This window comes from Cetorhinus maximus, unplaced genomic scaffold, assembly GCF_964194155.1.
Source record: "Cetorhinus maximus unplaced genomic scaffold, sCetMax3.hap1.1 HAP1_SCAFFOLD_491, whole genome shotgun sequence".
NCBI classification, from domain to species: domain Eukaryota; kingdom Metazoa; phylum Chordata; class Chondrichthyes; order Lamniformes; family Cetorhinidae; genus Cetorhinus; species Cetorhinus maximus.
The window spans coordinates 216,559-234,147 of NW_027596433.1; the positions used below are offsets into that span (position 1 = coordinate 216,559).

General features: G+C 44.0%; 1 protein-coding gene across 1 annotated transcript in view; it reads right to left on the reverse strand.

Annotated features, from left to right (window-relative positions):
- The window catches only part of LOC144673852 (chloride anion exchanger-like), a 93,391-nt gene that overhangs the window by 48,745 nt on the left and 27,057 nt on the right, over window positions 1-17,589 (reverse strand). Inside the window, exons 9-12 of the mRNA XM_078535491.1 lie at window positions 10,841-10,954; window positions 5,333-5,410; window positions 3,902-3,997; window positions 611-717 (exon numbers count right to left, since the gene is read on the reverse strand). Coding sequence (XP_078391617.1) covers window positions 611-717; window positions 3,902-3,997; window positions 5,333-5,410; window positions 10,841-10,954 — 395 coding nt within the window. The remainder of the gene's footprint in view (window positions 1-610; window positions 718-3,901; window positions 3,998-5,332; window positions 5,411-10,840; window positions 10,955-17,589) is intronic.

The window sequence follows — 17,589 nt, forward strand, 5'->3', positions numbered from 1 at the left end:
TTTCATAAAACACTGGTTTGGCCTCAACTGGAATATTGCATCCAATCCTGGACACCACACTTTAGGAAGGATGGGAAGGTTTTAGAGAGGGTGCAGAAAAGATTCAAGAGAATCAATCCAGGGATGAGGGACTTCAGTTACACAAATAGATCAGAGAAGTTGGGGCTGTTTTCCTTGGAGAAAAGATGGTTGAAAGGAGATCTGATATTCAAAATCATGAGGGGTCTGGACAGGATAAATAGGGAGAAACTGTTCCCAATGACATGGATCAAGGTCTAGAGGACTTCAACTTTAGGTAAATGACAAAATGACCAACAGCGACATGGAAAATGTTTTTATACAGTGAGTGATTAACATCTGGAATGCACTACCTGCAGATTCAATCACCGTTTTCAAAAGAGAATTGGATTATTATCTGAAGAGAAATCACTTGCAGGACGATGGGGAAAAGGTGGGGGAATCAGGTTGGCTGAGTCGTTCTTGCAGAGACTAGCAGAGGTGCAGGCTAAATGGTCTCATTCTGTACTGTAAACATTCTATGATCCTATTTTAATATGGCCCTACATGAACCAGCAGCTCAATGACATTGAATAGGTATAACTGTACTCACAACTGTGTCCTGAACACAACAGTCAGCAGCTCAAATCCTACACCTGCGCCAAGTCCGATGTCAAGTCCAAGCAGAACTGCTGCAATGAAAGCGATTATCCAAACCAACTGTAAGAAAACGGAACTTATGTCAAAATTAAGTAAAGACAGTAAAACTGAGGGACAGAGTCAGGAAAACTGAGGGACAGAGTCACAGTAATACTGAGGACAGTGTCACAGTAAAACTGAGGGACAGTGCCACAGTAATACTGAGGGATAGTGTAACAGTAATACTGAGAACAGTGTCACAATAAAACTGAGGAACAGTCAGTAATACGGAGGGACAGTACCACAGTAATACTGAGGGACAGTGCCACAGTAATACTGAGGGACAGTGTAACAGTAATACTGAGGGACAGTGCAACAGTAAAACTGAGGGACAGAGTCACAGTAATATTGAGGACAGTGTCACAGTAAAACTGAGGGACAGAGTCAGTAATACTGAGGGACAGTACCACAATAATACTGAGGGACAGTGCCACATTAATACTGAGGGACAGTGTCACAGTAATACTGAGGGACAGTGTCACAGTAATACTGAGGGACAGTGCCACAGTAAAACTGAGGGACAGTGTCACAGTAAAACTGAGGGACAGAGTCAGTAATACTGAGGGACAGTACCACAGTAATTCTGAGGACAGTGCCACAGTAAAACTGAGGGACAGAGTCAGTAATACTGAGGGACAGTATCACAGTAATACTAAGGGACAGTGTCACAGTAAAACTGAAGGACAGTGTCACTGCAAAACTGAGGGACAGTGTCACAGTAATACTGAGGGAAAGTAGCATAGTAATACTGAGGCACATGTTCACATTAAACCTGAGGGACAGTCACAGTAATGCTGAGGGACAGAATCACAGTAATACTGAGGGACAGTGTCACAGTAAAGCTGAGGGACAGTATCAGAGTAATACTGATGGACAGTGTCACAGTAAAGCTGAGGGACAGTATCAGAGTAATACTGAGGGACAGTGTCACAGTAAAGCTGAGGGACAGTCAGTAATACTAAGGTACAGTATCACAGTAATACTGAGGGACAGTGTCACTGTAAAACTGAGATGCAGTCACAGTAATAATGCGGGACGGAATCAGTAACACTGAGGGACACAGTCACAGTAATACTGAGGACAGAGTCACGGTAATACTGAGGGTCATTGTAACAGTAACACTGAGACACAGTGTTGCAGTAAAACTGAGGGACAGTGTCATAGAAATACTGAGGAACAACTTCACAGTAATACTGAGCGACTGTCACAGTAATACTGAGGGATTGAGTCAGTAATACTGAGGGACAGTTTAACAGTAATACTGAGGGACAGTGTCACAGTAACACTGAGGAACAGAGTCAGTAAAACTGAGGGACAGAGTCACAGTAAAACTGAGGGACAGAGTCACAGTAAAACTGAGGGACAGAGTCACAGTAAAACTGAGGGACAGAGTCACAGTAATACTGAGGGACAGTGCCACAATAATGCTGCAGGACAGGTTCATATTAATACTGAGGGACAATGTCACAGCAATACTGAGGGATGTTGTCAGAGTAATACTGAGGGACAATGTCACAGTAATACTGGGGACAGTGTCACAGTAACGCTGCTGGACAGATTCAGTAACACGGACGGACAGTGTCACAGTAATACTGAGGTACACAGTCACAGAAACACTGAGGGACAGAATCACAGTAATACTGTGGGACAGAGTCACTTTAATACTGTGGGGCAGAGTCACTTTAATACTGTGGGGCAGAGTCACTTTAATACTGTGGGGCAGAGTCACTTTAATACTGTGGGTAAGAGTCACTTTAATATTGCGGGCAGAGTCACTTTAATACTGATGGATGCAGTCACTGTAATGCTGAGGGACAGAGTCACCTTAATACTTAGGGACAGTCATGGTAATCTGAGCGACAGTCACACACATATAACTCAATTAAGTAAATCAGAACATAGTGATTAAATGACACTTACCTATCTTTTATTTTAAAATAACTGAAATTTATATGAGAAAGGAGTGTGTGTAAGAGGTGAAGATGTCTACTGTCTTGTGCTTCTGAGTATAAAGAGTTACTGTGGAAGTTAACGTAAAGTCGCCTGGATTTTTGCACGATATTCTTAGAAAATAGGCAACTTATTTGTAATTCAGACAAAGGAGTAGTGTTGAAAGTATCTCAGACTACAATGGGTTAGAAAAGAAAAGGAATGGGGACAGAGTGAGAGAGACTGAGATGGAAAGAGTGCGAGGGAGATAGAGAGAAATAGATCCAAACAGACAGAGTAAGAGAATAGACAGGCAGGCAGAGACTGACACAGAGAGAAATGCACAGGGCAAGAGAGGATCATAGAAACAGAGAGAATGAAACAAAGAAAGAGAAAGCGAACAGAAGTTAAGTGTTGAAGATGGGAAGCTATATCCAGTTTCTCATCCAGGCGTCTGAGCCCAAGAGGGATCGGTTTCCCAGATATGGGAAGAAAAGGTGCAGCCTGCACTTTGAACATTAAAAGTTTTGAAGTGAAAAGAGAAGCTTGTCACTAAAGAGGACACTAAAATTTTTGGAAGCAACTTTGCTTATGTGGAGATCCCAAGCGGATGGGAAAGTAAAAAAAAATATTGTTAACTGAAAGAGAATTTAAGAGAAAGTTATCAAAAGTGAGAGGCATTCAGGATTGTTTAGACTTCTGGGACACACCATTAAAATGTGGCTAAGAAAGTTTTTTACTTACACAAGCTCAAAGTTCAGATTATATTCACAAAAGAAAACCCACCAATAAGAAGTGGGCAAATAGCAACGTGATCACATTTTCAATATACATCATCTCAAAGTGTTCTTAAGGTGCGCAATGTTGGTCGAAGCAAGCCAAGGTGTTATACAAAGCAACTTCACCAAGTTCCAGCATTTCTTTGATACTCATCCCAGCTCAAAAACGTCTGGTAATTAGTGAAAAGATTAATAACGAGAAATATTTTCAGCAAGGTCCAGAATGGCAGGCAGCATTCCAGAAATTGGGTATGTATAGCTTTCCCCAGTATTCTATTACCATCAGGACTACTTTGATTAGAGAGCAAAGACAGGAGGAACTCTTTGAGCTTTTTCTGCTTATTCTGGCTATCTCGTCTCCTCTGCTCTCGCTCCAAGCTCCAAATCAGAAAATAGCTTCCAAGAAGTTAGGTTTTCTCTTTGGTGTCAAACCCGTAAAAAACGGTGGATGGTGAAGTTGCTGACATAACCAAAAGCTGAATCTCACTCGCACTTACACAATCATACTTGTCTTTCTTCCACAGAATTCCAATTTCTCTGAATTGCAATAACATTCCTTTTAAATTAATGATAACAAGAGCTCCTAGAACTGACTGTGAGGAGAATAAAAAGACAAAGTTAATAACTGTGTCGACATGTTTGCAATACAAAACTCCTTCCATTTTGATTTATTCTGATAGAGCAATGTGACATTTGTATGGATGGTTTAACATCTCCAGTGCAAGACTGAGCATATTGCACAGATTCTGGGTAATGAGTTCCCTTATAGGTTATGAATCTATTGTCTGCAGCTAAGTCACTAACTTCTGTCCAGGAATGAGGACTGTATCTGAACACAAATGGGTTCCAATGAAAATGGTCCATCAATGAGTCTCAGACTATTCTTATGAGAGGCAATTGATAATCTTTGAAATCTTTGCCACATATAAAATATTAAAGAAAGGATTCTTATTTCTTCAACTAAGTTAAAACTTTCTTAAAAGGAGAAAGTAAAAAGTTTTAACTTTCTCCTTTTAAAGATTTTTAAAATGGCTTTAAGTTGTATTTATTGAGCACAAAAACAGGTCATGTTGAACATTTGCAAAACACTGGTTTGGCCTCAAGTGGAGAGTTGTGTCCGATGCTGGGCACCACACTTTAGGAAGGGTGTCGAGGTCTTGGAACAAGTACAGACGAGATTTACTAGAATCATACCAGGGATGAGGGCCTTCAATTCTGTAGACCCTGGAGAAGCTGGGATTGTTCTCCTTAGAACAGAGGAGATTTAATAGAGGCATTCAAAACTATGAGGGTTTTAATAGAGAAAGTAAGAAGGAACTGTTTCCTGTGACAAGTGGGGCAGCAACCAAAGGACAAAGATTTAAGTTGGAGGCAAAAGAACCAAACAGGAGGTGAGAAATGATTTCACACAGCAAGTTACAATCTGGAACACACTGCCTCAAAGGGAAGCAGATTCAATAACAACTTTCCAAAGGGAATCTGATAAATACTCGAGGGGAAAAATATACAGGTTTATTGGGGAAGAACGAGTGTGAAAATAATTGAATAGGTTTTCCAAAGAGACCACTTAGAACTGATGGGCTGAAAGGCCTCCTCTGTACAATTCCAGGATTCCATATTTAAGGAATGGTTGGCTTTACTGCCACACATGGTTCTCTGACTACAAACTGGCCAAAGTACCAATCAAATAAATTAGTTTTGTAACAGGGGCCAAAATTCTTTTCTTTTTAATCAATCACTGGTGAAACTAAGAAGTGTAATATGTGCACCAACAACATCTACGTTGATAAGCAAGCAAAGATACTTGGCAACTTTCAATGATTCTGTTGATCCCTTTATCTGAGGGTATCCATAATGATAATGGTCAATAAAAGGACATCATTAAAGTACAGAATACTCAGTAAAAGCACTGATATGTGATTACCTACCTTGGGTAGAGGGACAAGAAGGAATCCAATGGCCAGGGTTACAATCATCACCATCACAGCAGATATCAGACTAGCAATCTGTGTCAAAATGGAATGGTTTTCATCAATTAAAAATGTTCTCATATATTTCCTTTACTATTGCCCTCTCCTTTAAGTGCTTCATTTGAACAACAACGTATTTCTTAGTTGAAAGGCTCCCAATTACCCAGTGCCTGGTTGCTCAATTGCTTAGTGTGCAGTGCTTGATTCTGGGAAGCACACTGTAGAAAGGATGTCATGGCCTTGGAGAGAATGCAGAGAAGATTTACTAGAATGGAATCAGGAAAGAGACGTCAGTTATGTGAAGACACAAGAGAAGCTGGGATTGTTCTCCTTAGAGCAGAGAAGGTAATGGGGAGATTTAAGAGGGATATTCAAAATTATGAGGGATTTTGATACAGTACATAGGGAGGAACTGTTCCAATGAGAAGAGGGTTGATAACCAGAGGATACAGATTTTTTAAAAATGTCAAGAAATCCAGGGTGGAAGATGAAGGTAATTTTTTTACAAAGTGATTTGTTACGGTCTGGAATGCACAACTTGAAAGGATGATGGATGGAAATTGGATTAATTCTTGAAAAGAAGAAATTTGCCGAGCTACAAAGAAAGAGCAGGGAAGGGAAACTAATTCTACCAAAGAGCAGGCAACAGCACTTGTCAGCATTGGGAGCTTGATGCCTGGAGAACATTTCCAGATTCTGACTCAGTGTTGCACCGGTGCCAGTGATGTGATGCTATTTTAAAATGTAAAGGCCTAATTGGCCCGTGGGTGAGTTCAATGCCCAATCAGCTGTGCTGGGAGCAGCCTGGAGATGGGACTTAAAAACAGAGGTCCGTTTGAAAGGTGAGCGGCAGCCATGACTGGGTTTGTTGTTTGCTGAGGAGATGACACATGAGAATTTGCAGACGGCCCATGTTAGCACAGGCAAATGTCCAAGGTCGGCACCAAGGTTCTCTGATGCTTCTCTTGAGGCATGAGCCAAGGCAGCCACTGAGAGGTGGGAGATATTGTTCTTGGCATCCCAATGAAATCTGCCCGCGACGCAAGAAGGGCCTGGATGGACGTGATGATGGTGGTCAGCAGTAGAGCAATGACATGAAGGATGTGGGCCAGTGCCCTAAAAGATTCAGAGAAGATCCAGAAAGGGCTCTATCTCTGTACGTAGTGGCATGCACACGAGCTGAGCAGACTGAGTACCCGTAGTTCTCCCTAACATTGTCAGAGTGAGTGGCCTGTAACATCACTGAGACATCAGCCACACTCACATTTGGGGTGCAAGTGAGCAGGGAGCGTCGCTGAGGAGCAAAACATCGCCTATCAATGGCATGCTGGAAAAGATGAGGGAGGCCAGGCTACCCATACATCATTTTCTCCTCATTCTGCAAGAAAAGAGAAGTCACAAGAAACAGTCACAAGGTGTCTCGAACAGGTGGTAGTGTGCTAGACCTGCACAATCTGAGCCTGATAGAGCAATGGACATTGCAATGGTGCCATTTGGGAAGGTCATGGGTGATGACGAGATTGGAAGGTGTGAAGAGCAGGGTCATTTGATAGCTCTATCTTCAGTGAAGGCATGGAGAAGACTGCTGTCAAATGCGCACTGTGGCTACACAACCAGGTGTGAGCAGCCCCCTCAAAGGACAAGGGCAGAAAGAGCCATGCTCCCTTGGCTGGAGATGCTGGACCTTAGGTGGGTCTTTTGGGGGGATCAGAGGCAGATGATTTCCTGAATCCAAATGTCAGAAATCCCCGAGGCATTGTGGAGCCATGCGTAGTCCATGCAGCACATGTGCACTGTGTTGACTCAGGGATTTGACTGCATGATCCCCTCTACTGAGAGAGTTGCTACCCTTTTGGAGAGTCATATGCAAGAGCATTCCAAATGGGTGCAGGATCAGCATGTTGACATGCACAGAAGGAGTGAGACTCTCTCTAACATGTAGCAGTGTCACTGGTGGCACAGAGATGCTTGGAATGGCCGCCAGCTGTGTCCTAGCCAATGGCCTTCCCCAGCATTCAATGTCACCGAAAGGGCTGAGGAAATCAAAGAAGCTCATGAGGGATTCAGCCCTCAGGGGGCACCAGCATCATCCCTCACATCCTCAACCCCCCTGTCTCAGGAACCATCCACAAGGCCCAGTGGCAGAGGCTGCCATTGCAATGATGCAGGCACAGCAGCCTGTGGACAAGTCCTCATAGGTGCCTCCAAGACAAGGATGGAAGCCACGGGTATCTCAGCCAGATGCAGAGACAATGGAGCAAGCTGCATCCACCTCATCCTCAGCTGCAGGGGGGCACCTGGTAGGAGTGGATGGGAACACAATTAGTTAGTTACCTGGGTGAAGATTTCTCTATTTGTTTGGTCACTCATTCCTCCTGTAGTAATAATAATTGATTCTGATTTCAATCCGAGTTTTGTGTTATTAAAGCTTGATGTCAAAGTGAAATGAAGGTTGGGTGGGGCTGGGGCCTGGGCTTGGTGCAGTTCCCTGGTCTCTGGTGTGGGCCAGTGGTGGCGGAGACCCTGTTCTCAACGTATTTGGATGGCAATGAAATTATTCAGACACGTCTGCTGGCTGGATAATTTCTTTCTCTGATGGAAGTTGCATTGTAGTCATCTGTCAAAAGGGCTGGATGACATTCAAGTGAAGTACTACTGGTCAGCATGAAGCCTAGTGTGGCCTCAGCAGTCTTTCTCCAAAGCCTTGGTGCCAGGCTCCTTCCTCCTCTCCGTCCTCCTGTGAGGAACAGTAGCATACAGGTCCTCCTCTTCTTTATCCAGCTCCAGTCATCTTTGTCTTGTCATGTTGCACAGCAGATCTTAACACTACTTAACCCTGGCAAGCTCATACTAGAGGACAACACAACCAGTCAAGATGCCAATGGTTTGCATAGGCAGGTTTGTGTTAGGAGATGGTTCTAATTGTAGCGTCTCTGTGCACCCATGGGTGGGTATTGTTTTGTTGTGTGGTCGGGGGTGAGACAGGGGTTTTGAAGATTGTCTGTTCTCCCAAAGTATGCTGCTCGTGTCTGTAGTTTCTCAAAACCATTACTCTTTATTTACAGGAAGTATTTACAAATTTGAACCTCTACTCAAGGTTGGAGCTTCTCCTCCTTCCAGATCTCTCTTACTTTTCAGTCATGTGATTTGACAACATTATTACATCAGAATTATGTATGCTTCCAATGTTAACCCTTTACTCTACAAATACTGGAGGGGATTCAGGAACCACCTCCCCTTAGAGGATAACCCTTATTCCCCAGCCATCACTCACAGCGTCTGGATGTTGACCTGAAAAGATGCAGCACCTGAGACTCTCACAGGATGAAGGAATCATGACAGTTGCCTGGGAACCAAGCGCTGACCTGTCAGATGCACTTCCTGTGGCCAGAGACCAACTTCACATTCAGCGATGGTATCTTTTTCCATTCAGGAGTCTGGCTGGCTTGTGTGGGTGCAATCAACAATCCCCTGGACCTGAGGGAATCCACTGATGGCAACAAACCCCAACACCCTCTGTACCCGCAATGGCCCACCTGTCTCTAAATGGATGTAATCCTGCACCCTCCGAATAGGGCATTCTGTCATCTGCCTGATGGCGCGATGAGCTGCTGACTGTGAGATACCATCCAGGTCCACAGCTAATTCCTGGAACGACGCAGAAGCATAAAAATCCAGCGCCACAGTGACCTTGGTGGCTGCAGGTAAGACTCCCATGCATTGTGGACCAAAGCGCAAATGTCCGAGACCAACTGCCTGGATAGGTGCAGTCTCCTCCAACACTGGAACTCTGTCGTTTGAAGGTAGCTGATAATTAGATGGTACACCTGATGCTTTGGGTAACACCTTCTTTCCCTTGCAGCTCCTCCTGATCAGGACAATCCCTCTGCTGAAGTTCCTCCTTGTGGCTCTGTGCACTTTCAGGCTAGGCTGTTCCCATTTCAACTCCCTCAGCTGTCAGTCATTTGTTCACCAGGGCTTCCTCTGCCAACCTCTGCCGCCCGAATGATGCCAGCAGACTCACGTCCCTCTCAAGAGTCCTACCACTCACTGCTCACAAATGCAAGTGTCACAGCTCCAGCAATGGCAACCCTGTGCCACTGGTTGAGCAGAGTTATTTTCCACTTCTTAAGCATGTTGGTCAGCGTATCCTCCAGCCCTCCTGATTACACCAGCAGCACCCTTATGTGTTCCAGATACTGCATGTTCCCCATGTCTGCCAATTGAAAATTTCTCCTCTGAGGCCTGTTAATGAGCTCAGCAACAAACTCAAAATCCAGTTAATTGGAGGCATGTGGGTTCCTGGTTCCTGCCCTCCCTTTGAAAATTGCATTGCTTTCTGGAGGCATTGGGATGATGCTCTGCAAGAAAATGCACCTGCATCCATGCGCACCCCCACTGACAATCGAATATCCAGTCCCTGTTGTTTGTCTGAGATCCACATGTTTTTATGCACAGGGTTAGCAGCTGATGGCAAATTGTTTAATCAATGCTGTGGTAATTTTCCTTCCTGACTCTCCTGATGATGTTAGAGGTGAAAGAAATAAAGAGCACAATCACTGGGTGCATTAAAAGCCAGATCTAAAATATCTATAACAAAAAGTTTACATCAATGAGTTATCCATTTTTAAATTGATCCCACAGATTTCAACTTCACTCAACTAAAGATACTAATCACTCAAACAGAATCGAATCTAGATTTTAAAAACTGACTTGAGCCGGAAAGTGAAAAGCGTTTGCATAGTATTGTGGGTAAAAGACCGAGTAGTTCTAATTTCAAGCAATTCAAATGATCTGATGCTGTTAGAACAAAGAAAAATACAGCACAGGAACAGGCCCTTCGGCCCTCCAAGCCTGCGCCAATCATATTGACTGTCAAACTAAAACATTTTGCACTTCCGGGGTCCGTATCCCTCTATTCCCATCCTATTCATGTATTTGTCAAGCTGCCTCTTAAACACCACTATCGTACCTGCTTCCACCACCTCCTCTGGCAGCGAATTCCAGACACTCACTGCCATCTGCATAAAAAACTTGCCCCGCACATCTCCTCTAAAGTTTTCTCCTCTCACCTTAAATCTATGTACCCTAGTAATTGACTCTTCCACCCTGGGAAAAATCTTCTGACTATCTACTCTGTCCATGCCACTCATAATTTTGTAAACTTCTATCATGTCGCCCATCAATCTCCGTCGCTCTAGTGAGAACAATCCGAGTTTCTCCAACCTCTCCTCATAGCTAATAACCTCCAGACCAGGCAGCATCCTGGTAAACCTCCTCTGCACCCTCTCCAACGTCTCCATATTCTTCTGGTAATGTGGCGACCAGAATTGCACGCAATATTCCAATGTGAATGATCAAGAGTAGACTGGATTCTATCTGTTCCCTCTGTAACATTCTATCACCTCACCCAGGGCAGTACAGGTCGGGTGAATGATAGCGATTGCTAAACTTCAAGTATCGTACCTGTGTTTTACCTCCTGTGCTTTCCTGAACGGCGGTTCGAGACAGTGCTGTGCTTCCTGCAAAACCACGAAATGCTCCACAAAACATATTACTGATTCCAAAAGCCACTAATTCCTGTACAGAAAACAACAAACGTTCATAGATATTTTACAATAATCATTTCATCAGATTATTCTGCACTTCCTACCTCCACACTATTCTTTTTCTATTCATTCATGGGATGTGGGCAGAACGCCCCCAAGGCCAGAATTTATTGTTCATTCTTGAGAAGGTGATAGTGAACCCCCTTCATGAATCACTGCAGCCCATTGGGTGTAGATAAAGGGACGACAATGAGAAAAGAGACGGGAAATACAGGACTGAAGGTGTTGTATCTGAATGCACGCAGTATACGAAATAAGGTAAATGAGCTTGTGGCGCAGATTGAAATTGGCAGGTATAATGTGGTGGGCATTACGGAGACATGGCTGCAAGGGGATCAGGACTGGGAGCTAAATATCCAAGGATATACATCCTATCGAAAAGATAGGCAAGTTGGCAGAGGGGGTGGGGTTGCTTTGTTAGTAAGAAATGAAATTAAATCGATAGCAAGAAATGATGTAGAGTCAGATGATGTAGAATCTGTGTGGGTAGAGTTGAGGAACCGCAAAGGTAAAAAAACCATAATGGGAGTTATGTACAGGCCTCCAAACAGTAGTCAGGATGTGGGGCACAAGATACACCAGGAGATAGAAAAGGTGTGTAAGAAAGGCAAGGTTACAGTGATCATGGGGGATATGCAGGTAGACTGGAAAAAGCAGGTTGGTAGTGGATCCCAAGAAAACAAATTTGTGGAATGTCTACGAGATGGCTTTTTGGAGCAGCTTGTGGTGGAGCCCACTAGGGAACAGGCAATTCTCGATTTAGTGATGTGTAATGAGGCAAATTTGATAAGGGAGCTTAAGGTGAAGGAACCCTTAGGAGGAAGTGACCATAATATGATAGAATGTACCCTGCAATTTGAGAGGAAAAAGCTGGAATCAGATGTAACGGTATTACAGTTGAATAAAGGCAACTACAGAGGCATGAGGGAGGAGCTGGCCAGAATTGACTGGGAGATGAGCCTAGCAGGAAAGACAGTGGAACAGCAATGGCAGGAGTTTCTGGGAGTAATTTGGGAGACACAGCAAAAATTCATCCCTAGGAAGAAGAAGCATACTAAAGGGAGGACGAGGCAACCATGGCTGACAAAGGAAGTCAGGGACAGCATAAAAGCTAAAGAGGAAGCATACAATGCGGCGAAGAGCAGTGGGAAACCAGGGGATTGGGAAGCCTACAAAGACCAACAGAAGACAACTAAAAAAGAAATAAGGAGGGAGAAGATTAAATATGAGGGTAAACTAGCCAGTAATATAAAAGAAGATTGCAAGAGTTTTTTTAGATATATAAAGGGTAAGAGAGAGGCAAAAGTGGACATTGGGCTGCTGGAAAATGACGCTGGAGAAGTAGTAGTAGGGAACAAAGAAATGGCGGAGGAACTGAATAGGTACTTTGCGTCAGTCTTCATAGTGGAAGACACGAGTGACATCCCCAAAGTTCAAGAGAGTCGGGGGGCAGAGGTGAGTAAGGTGGCCATTACCAAGGAGAAGGTGCTAGGAAAACTGAAAGGTCTGAAGGTGGATAAATCACCTGGACCAGATGGATTACACCCCAGAGTTCTGAAGGAGATAGCTGAAGAGATAGTGGACGCGTTAGTGGTGATCTTTCAGGAATCACTGGAGTCAGGGAGGGTCCCAGAGGACTGGAAAATCGCTAATGTAACCCCCCTGTTTAAGAAGGGAGTGAGGCAAAAGACGGGAAATTACAGGCCGATTAGCCTGACCTCGGTCGTTGGTAAGATTTTAGAGTCCATTATTAAGGATGAGATTTCAGAATACTTGGAAATGCATGGTAAAATCAGGCAAAGTCAGCATGGTTTCATCAAGGGGAGGTCATGCCTGACAAATCTGTTAGAATTCTTTGAGGAGGTAACGTGTAGGTTAGACAAAGGAGAGCCAATGGATGTTATCTACTTGGACTTCCAGAAGGCCTTTGACAAGGTGCCGCACAGGAGGCTGCCCAGTAAGATAAGAGCCCATGGTGTTAGAGGCAAGCTACTAGCATGGATAGAAGATTGGCTGTCTGGCAGGAGGCAGAGAGTGGAGATAAGGGGGTCCTTCTCAGGATGGCGGCCGGTGACTAGTGGAGTTCCGCAGGGGTCAGTGTTGGGACCACAACTTTTCACTAGATGAAGGAACTGAGGGCATCCTAGCTAAGTTTGCAGATGATACAAAGATAGGTGGAGGGACAGGTAGTATTGAGGAGGCGGGGAGGCGGCAGAAGGATTTGGACAGGTTAGGAGAATGGGCAAAGAAGTGGCAGCTGGAAGACAAGGTGGGGAAGTGTGAGGTCATGCACTTTGGTAGGAAGAGTAGAGGCATAGATTATTTTCTAAATGGGGAGAGAATTCAAAAATCTGGAGTGCAAAGGGATTTGGGAGTCCTAGTCCAGGATTCTCTTAAGGTTAACTTGCAGGTTGATGCGATAGTTAGGAAGGCAAATGCAATGTTGACATTTATTTCGAAAGGACTAGAATATAAAAGCAGGGATGTGCTGCTGAGGCTTTATAAGGCTCTGGTCAGACCACATTTAGAATATTGTGAGCAATTTTGGGCCCCGTATCTCAGGAAGGATGTGCTGGCCCTGGAGAGGGTCCAGAGGAGGTTCACAAGAATGATCCCAGGAATGAAAGGCTTAACATATGAGGAACGTTTGAGGACTCTGGGTCTATACTCGATGGAGTTTAGAAGGATGAGGGGGGATCTGATTGAAACTTACAGAATACTGAAAGGCCTGGATAGAGTGGACGTGGGGAAGATGTTTCCATTAGTAGGACAGACTAGGACCCGAGGGCACAGCCTCAGAGTAAAGGGAAAACCTTTTAGAACAGAGATGAGGAGAAACTTCTTTAGCCAGAGAGTGGTGAATCTATGGAATTCATTGCCACAGAAGGTTGTGGAGGCCAGGTCATTGAGTGTATTTAAGACTGAGATAGATAGGTTCTTGATTGGTAAGGGGATCAAAGGTTACGGGAGAATGGGGTTGAGAAACTTATCAGCCATGATTGAATGGCGGAGCAGACTCGATGGGCCGAATGGCCTAATTTCTGCTCCTATGTCTTATGGTCTTATGTCTAGGTACACCCACAGTGCTCCGACAAAGGGAATTCCATGTTTTTGACCTAGCGACAGTGAAGGAATGACGATATAATTAAAAGCGAGGATAGTGTGTGATTTGGAGGGGAACTTGCTGGTGGTAGTGTTCCCATGCATCTGCTGCCCTTGTCCTCCTAGTTGGTAGAGGTTACGGGCTTGGAAGCTGCTGTTGAAGGAGCCTTGGTGAGTTGTTTTTTTCTTTATTCTTTCATGGGAGCCAGCTTTTGCTGCCCATCCCAATTCCCCTTGTACTGAGGGGCTTGCTGGGCCATTTCAGAGGGCACTTAAGTGTCAACCACATTGCTGTGGGTCTGGAGTCACAAGTAGGCCAGAACAGGTAAGGATGGCAGATTTCCTTCCCTGAAGGAGAGTAGTGAATCAGATGGGTGCAGAGCATGGTTACAGAGCATCTTGTACATGGTGCACACTGCTGCCACTGTGATTTGCTGGTGGAAGGAGTGAATATTTTAAGATTCTGGATAGGGTGCCGACGAAGTGGGCTGCTTTGTCCTGGATGGCTTTGAGTTTCTTGAGTGTTATTGGAGCTGCACTCACCCAGGCAAATAAAGAGTATTCCATCACACTCCTGACTTGTGCCTTGTAGATGGTAGACAGGCTTTGGGGAGACAGGAGGTGAGTTACTCGTTGCAGGATTCCTAGCCTCTGACCTGTTCTTGTATCCACAGTATTTATATGGCTAGTCCAGTTCAGTTTCTGGTCAATGTTAACCCCCAGGATGTGGGGGATTCAGCAATGGTAATGCCATTGAACGTCAAGGGAGATGGTTAAATTCACTTATGTGCCTCAAATGTTACTTATCAGCCCAAACTCCAACACTGCCCAGGTCTTGCTGCATATGGACACAGACTGCTTCAGTATCTGAGGAGTCATAAATGGTGCTGAATATTGTGAAATCATCTGCAAGCATCCCATCTTTGACCTGATAAGCAAAGAAGGTCATTGATGAAGCAGCTGAAGATGGTTGGGCCTCGGACACTATAGAGTCATAGAGGTCTACAGCACAGACAAAGGCCCTTCGGCCCATCGAGTCTGTGCCAGTCAAACAAGTGCCTAACTATTCTAATCCCATTTTCCAGCACTAGGCCTTGTATGCCATGGCATCGCAAGTGCACATCCAAATACTTCATAAATGTTATGAGGGTTTCTGCCTCTACCACACTTTCAGGCAGTGAGTTCCAGATTCCCACCACCCTCTGGGTGAAAAAAATCTTCCTCACATCCCCTCTAAACCTGCCCCTTACCTTAAATCTACGCTCCCTGGTTATTGATCCCTCCACCGAGGAGAAAAATTTCTTCCTGTCTACCCTATCTATGCCCCACATAATTTTATACACCTCAATCATGTCCCCCCTCAATCTCCTCTGCTCCAAAGAAAATAACCCCAGTCTATCCAATCTCTCCTTATAACTAAAACTCTCCAGCCCAGGCAACATCCTGGTAAATCTCCTCTGCACACTGTCTAGTGCAATCACATCCTTCCAATAATGCGGATTCCAGAACTGCACTCAATACTCTAGCTGTGTGTGCTGAGGAACTGCAGTGATGTCCTGGAATGAAGATGATTGGCTTCCAACAACCACAACCATCTTCCTTTGTGCTTGGTATAACTCCAACCAGTGGAGAGTTTTCCCTGCTTTTAGTGGGGAATTCAGCAATGGTAATGCCATTGAATGTCATGGGGGGATGGATAGATTCACTCTTTTGGGGGAGACAGTGGCGTAGTGGTAGTGTTGCTGGAATAGTAATCCAGAGACCCAGGTTAATGCTCTGGGGACCCAGGCTCAAATCCTGCCACAGCAGATAGTGAAATTTGAATTCAATAATGGTCTGGAAATAAAAGTCTGACAAAACCATTGCTAACTTTTGTAAAAACTCATCTGGTTCACTAATGTCCTTTAAGGAAGGAAATTTGTCGTCCTTGCCTGGTCTGGCCTACATTTGACTCCAGACCCACAGCTATGCCCTCTGAATTTGAGGATGAGCACCCAGGAACAAAGAAAAAAAAAATTGGAGATTGTTACTGCCACTAGTACGATGGAAGGAAAGTCATTGATAAAGCAGCTGAAGGTTGGGCCTAGAGTTATGTCCCTACCAAAGAGGAAACAAGTTATTGCTTTGGCATTATCACTCCCTAACAAAATTGGAAGCATAATATTTTGTGAGCTGGATGCCTGTCAATTGAATATTGGGGAAGGTTTGGCTCTTCTATTCATGGATGAAATTTAACAGTAAGATGACCTACTGGATGCCTACGAAGCCAGGTCAGACTTTGATAGATTTCGAAATACAGGTCATTGCATGGAAGAATATATCATGGACTTTAACAGACTGTATAAAATATTGCTGAAATTCAGTTTGGAGATTCCTTGTCCAGTGTTCACATTTAAATTGCTGGATTGTGCTAAGGTGTTCCAAAGGGACAGGCTCCTGGTTTTAACTGAGGTTGGTTCTCAAAAAGAGGATTCTCTTTTGGACCAGATGTCTGCTGCTTTGAAAAAATCCTGAGGAAGCAGTCATTTCCAGCAGCCTTGATGGCACAAATGGAGCATTCTGTACTGTCACAAAGGATGGAGGACTTATTCATTGGACATTTCAGGATCATCCAGCTACTGGACACATGCATCAGTACAAAAAGAGTTCCAAACAGTAGAAATGGGGACTTATTTTAGCAGATCTGGATATCACAGCAGACAACAGAATTGGAGCAACCATAGTAGGTGAATGAACCCAAGGAATGTCCAGGGAACGATTAATAGGTACTTCAGGTGTGATTCAAAATATTGTTATGCGATGAATTGCCCAAAGCAGAGCAGCGAGGTTCTCAAGGTGATGCATGCCACAGAGAAGATGATAATCAATAGCCTGAAGGAATTATACTAATCAGAAGAAGCTGTGATTCATTTAACTGTGCAGTATTATATAATGGTTGCACCTCAATAGTGTGTGGGAACAGATTAGCTAAAATGTTATCTAGATTCACTCTATATTGATACAACATTAGGGAGTATGAAAGTACTATTTGTTTTAGGTTTGGGAATGACAACACATTGAGATCACTAAAAAGAGTGGTGATTCTTTGAAAAGTTGCTGAAGTAAACCATTTTATTAGTACTGATGTCAACTCTGGTGAGATACCATTGCTGTCAAGTAATCTTTCCATGAAAAAGGGCACAAATGAAACTGGACATGGAGCATGACAAACCAATTGTTTTTTGGAAGGTCAGTGGATCCACAGTTTATCCAATCAGGCACTATTCTATCTCCTTAACAAAACCTGATATTTGTAATCAGAACAGAAAAGTATTAATGGCATCAGGAGACAAGAATCAGTGAGAGAAAAAACAAATTGTCTTAAAGCTGTGCAGACAATTTGCTTAACCTTCTTGTCAAAGATTAAAAATCCTGTTAAAGGATGCAGGTGAGGTCATTGAGGAGACACAGCTCGTCAAATAGCCTAGTGAAAAATGTGAAATATGTAGAAGTATCGGAGGACAT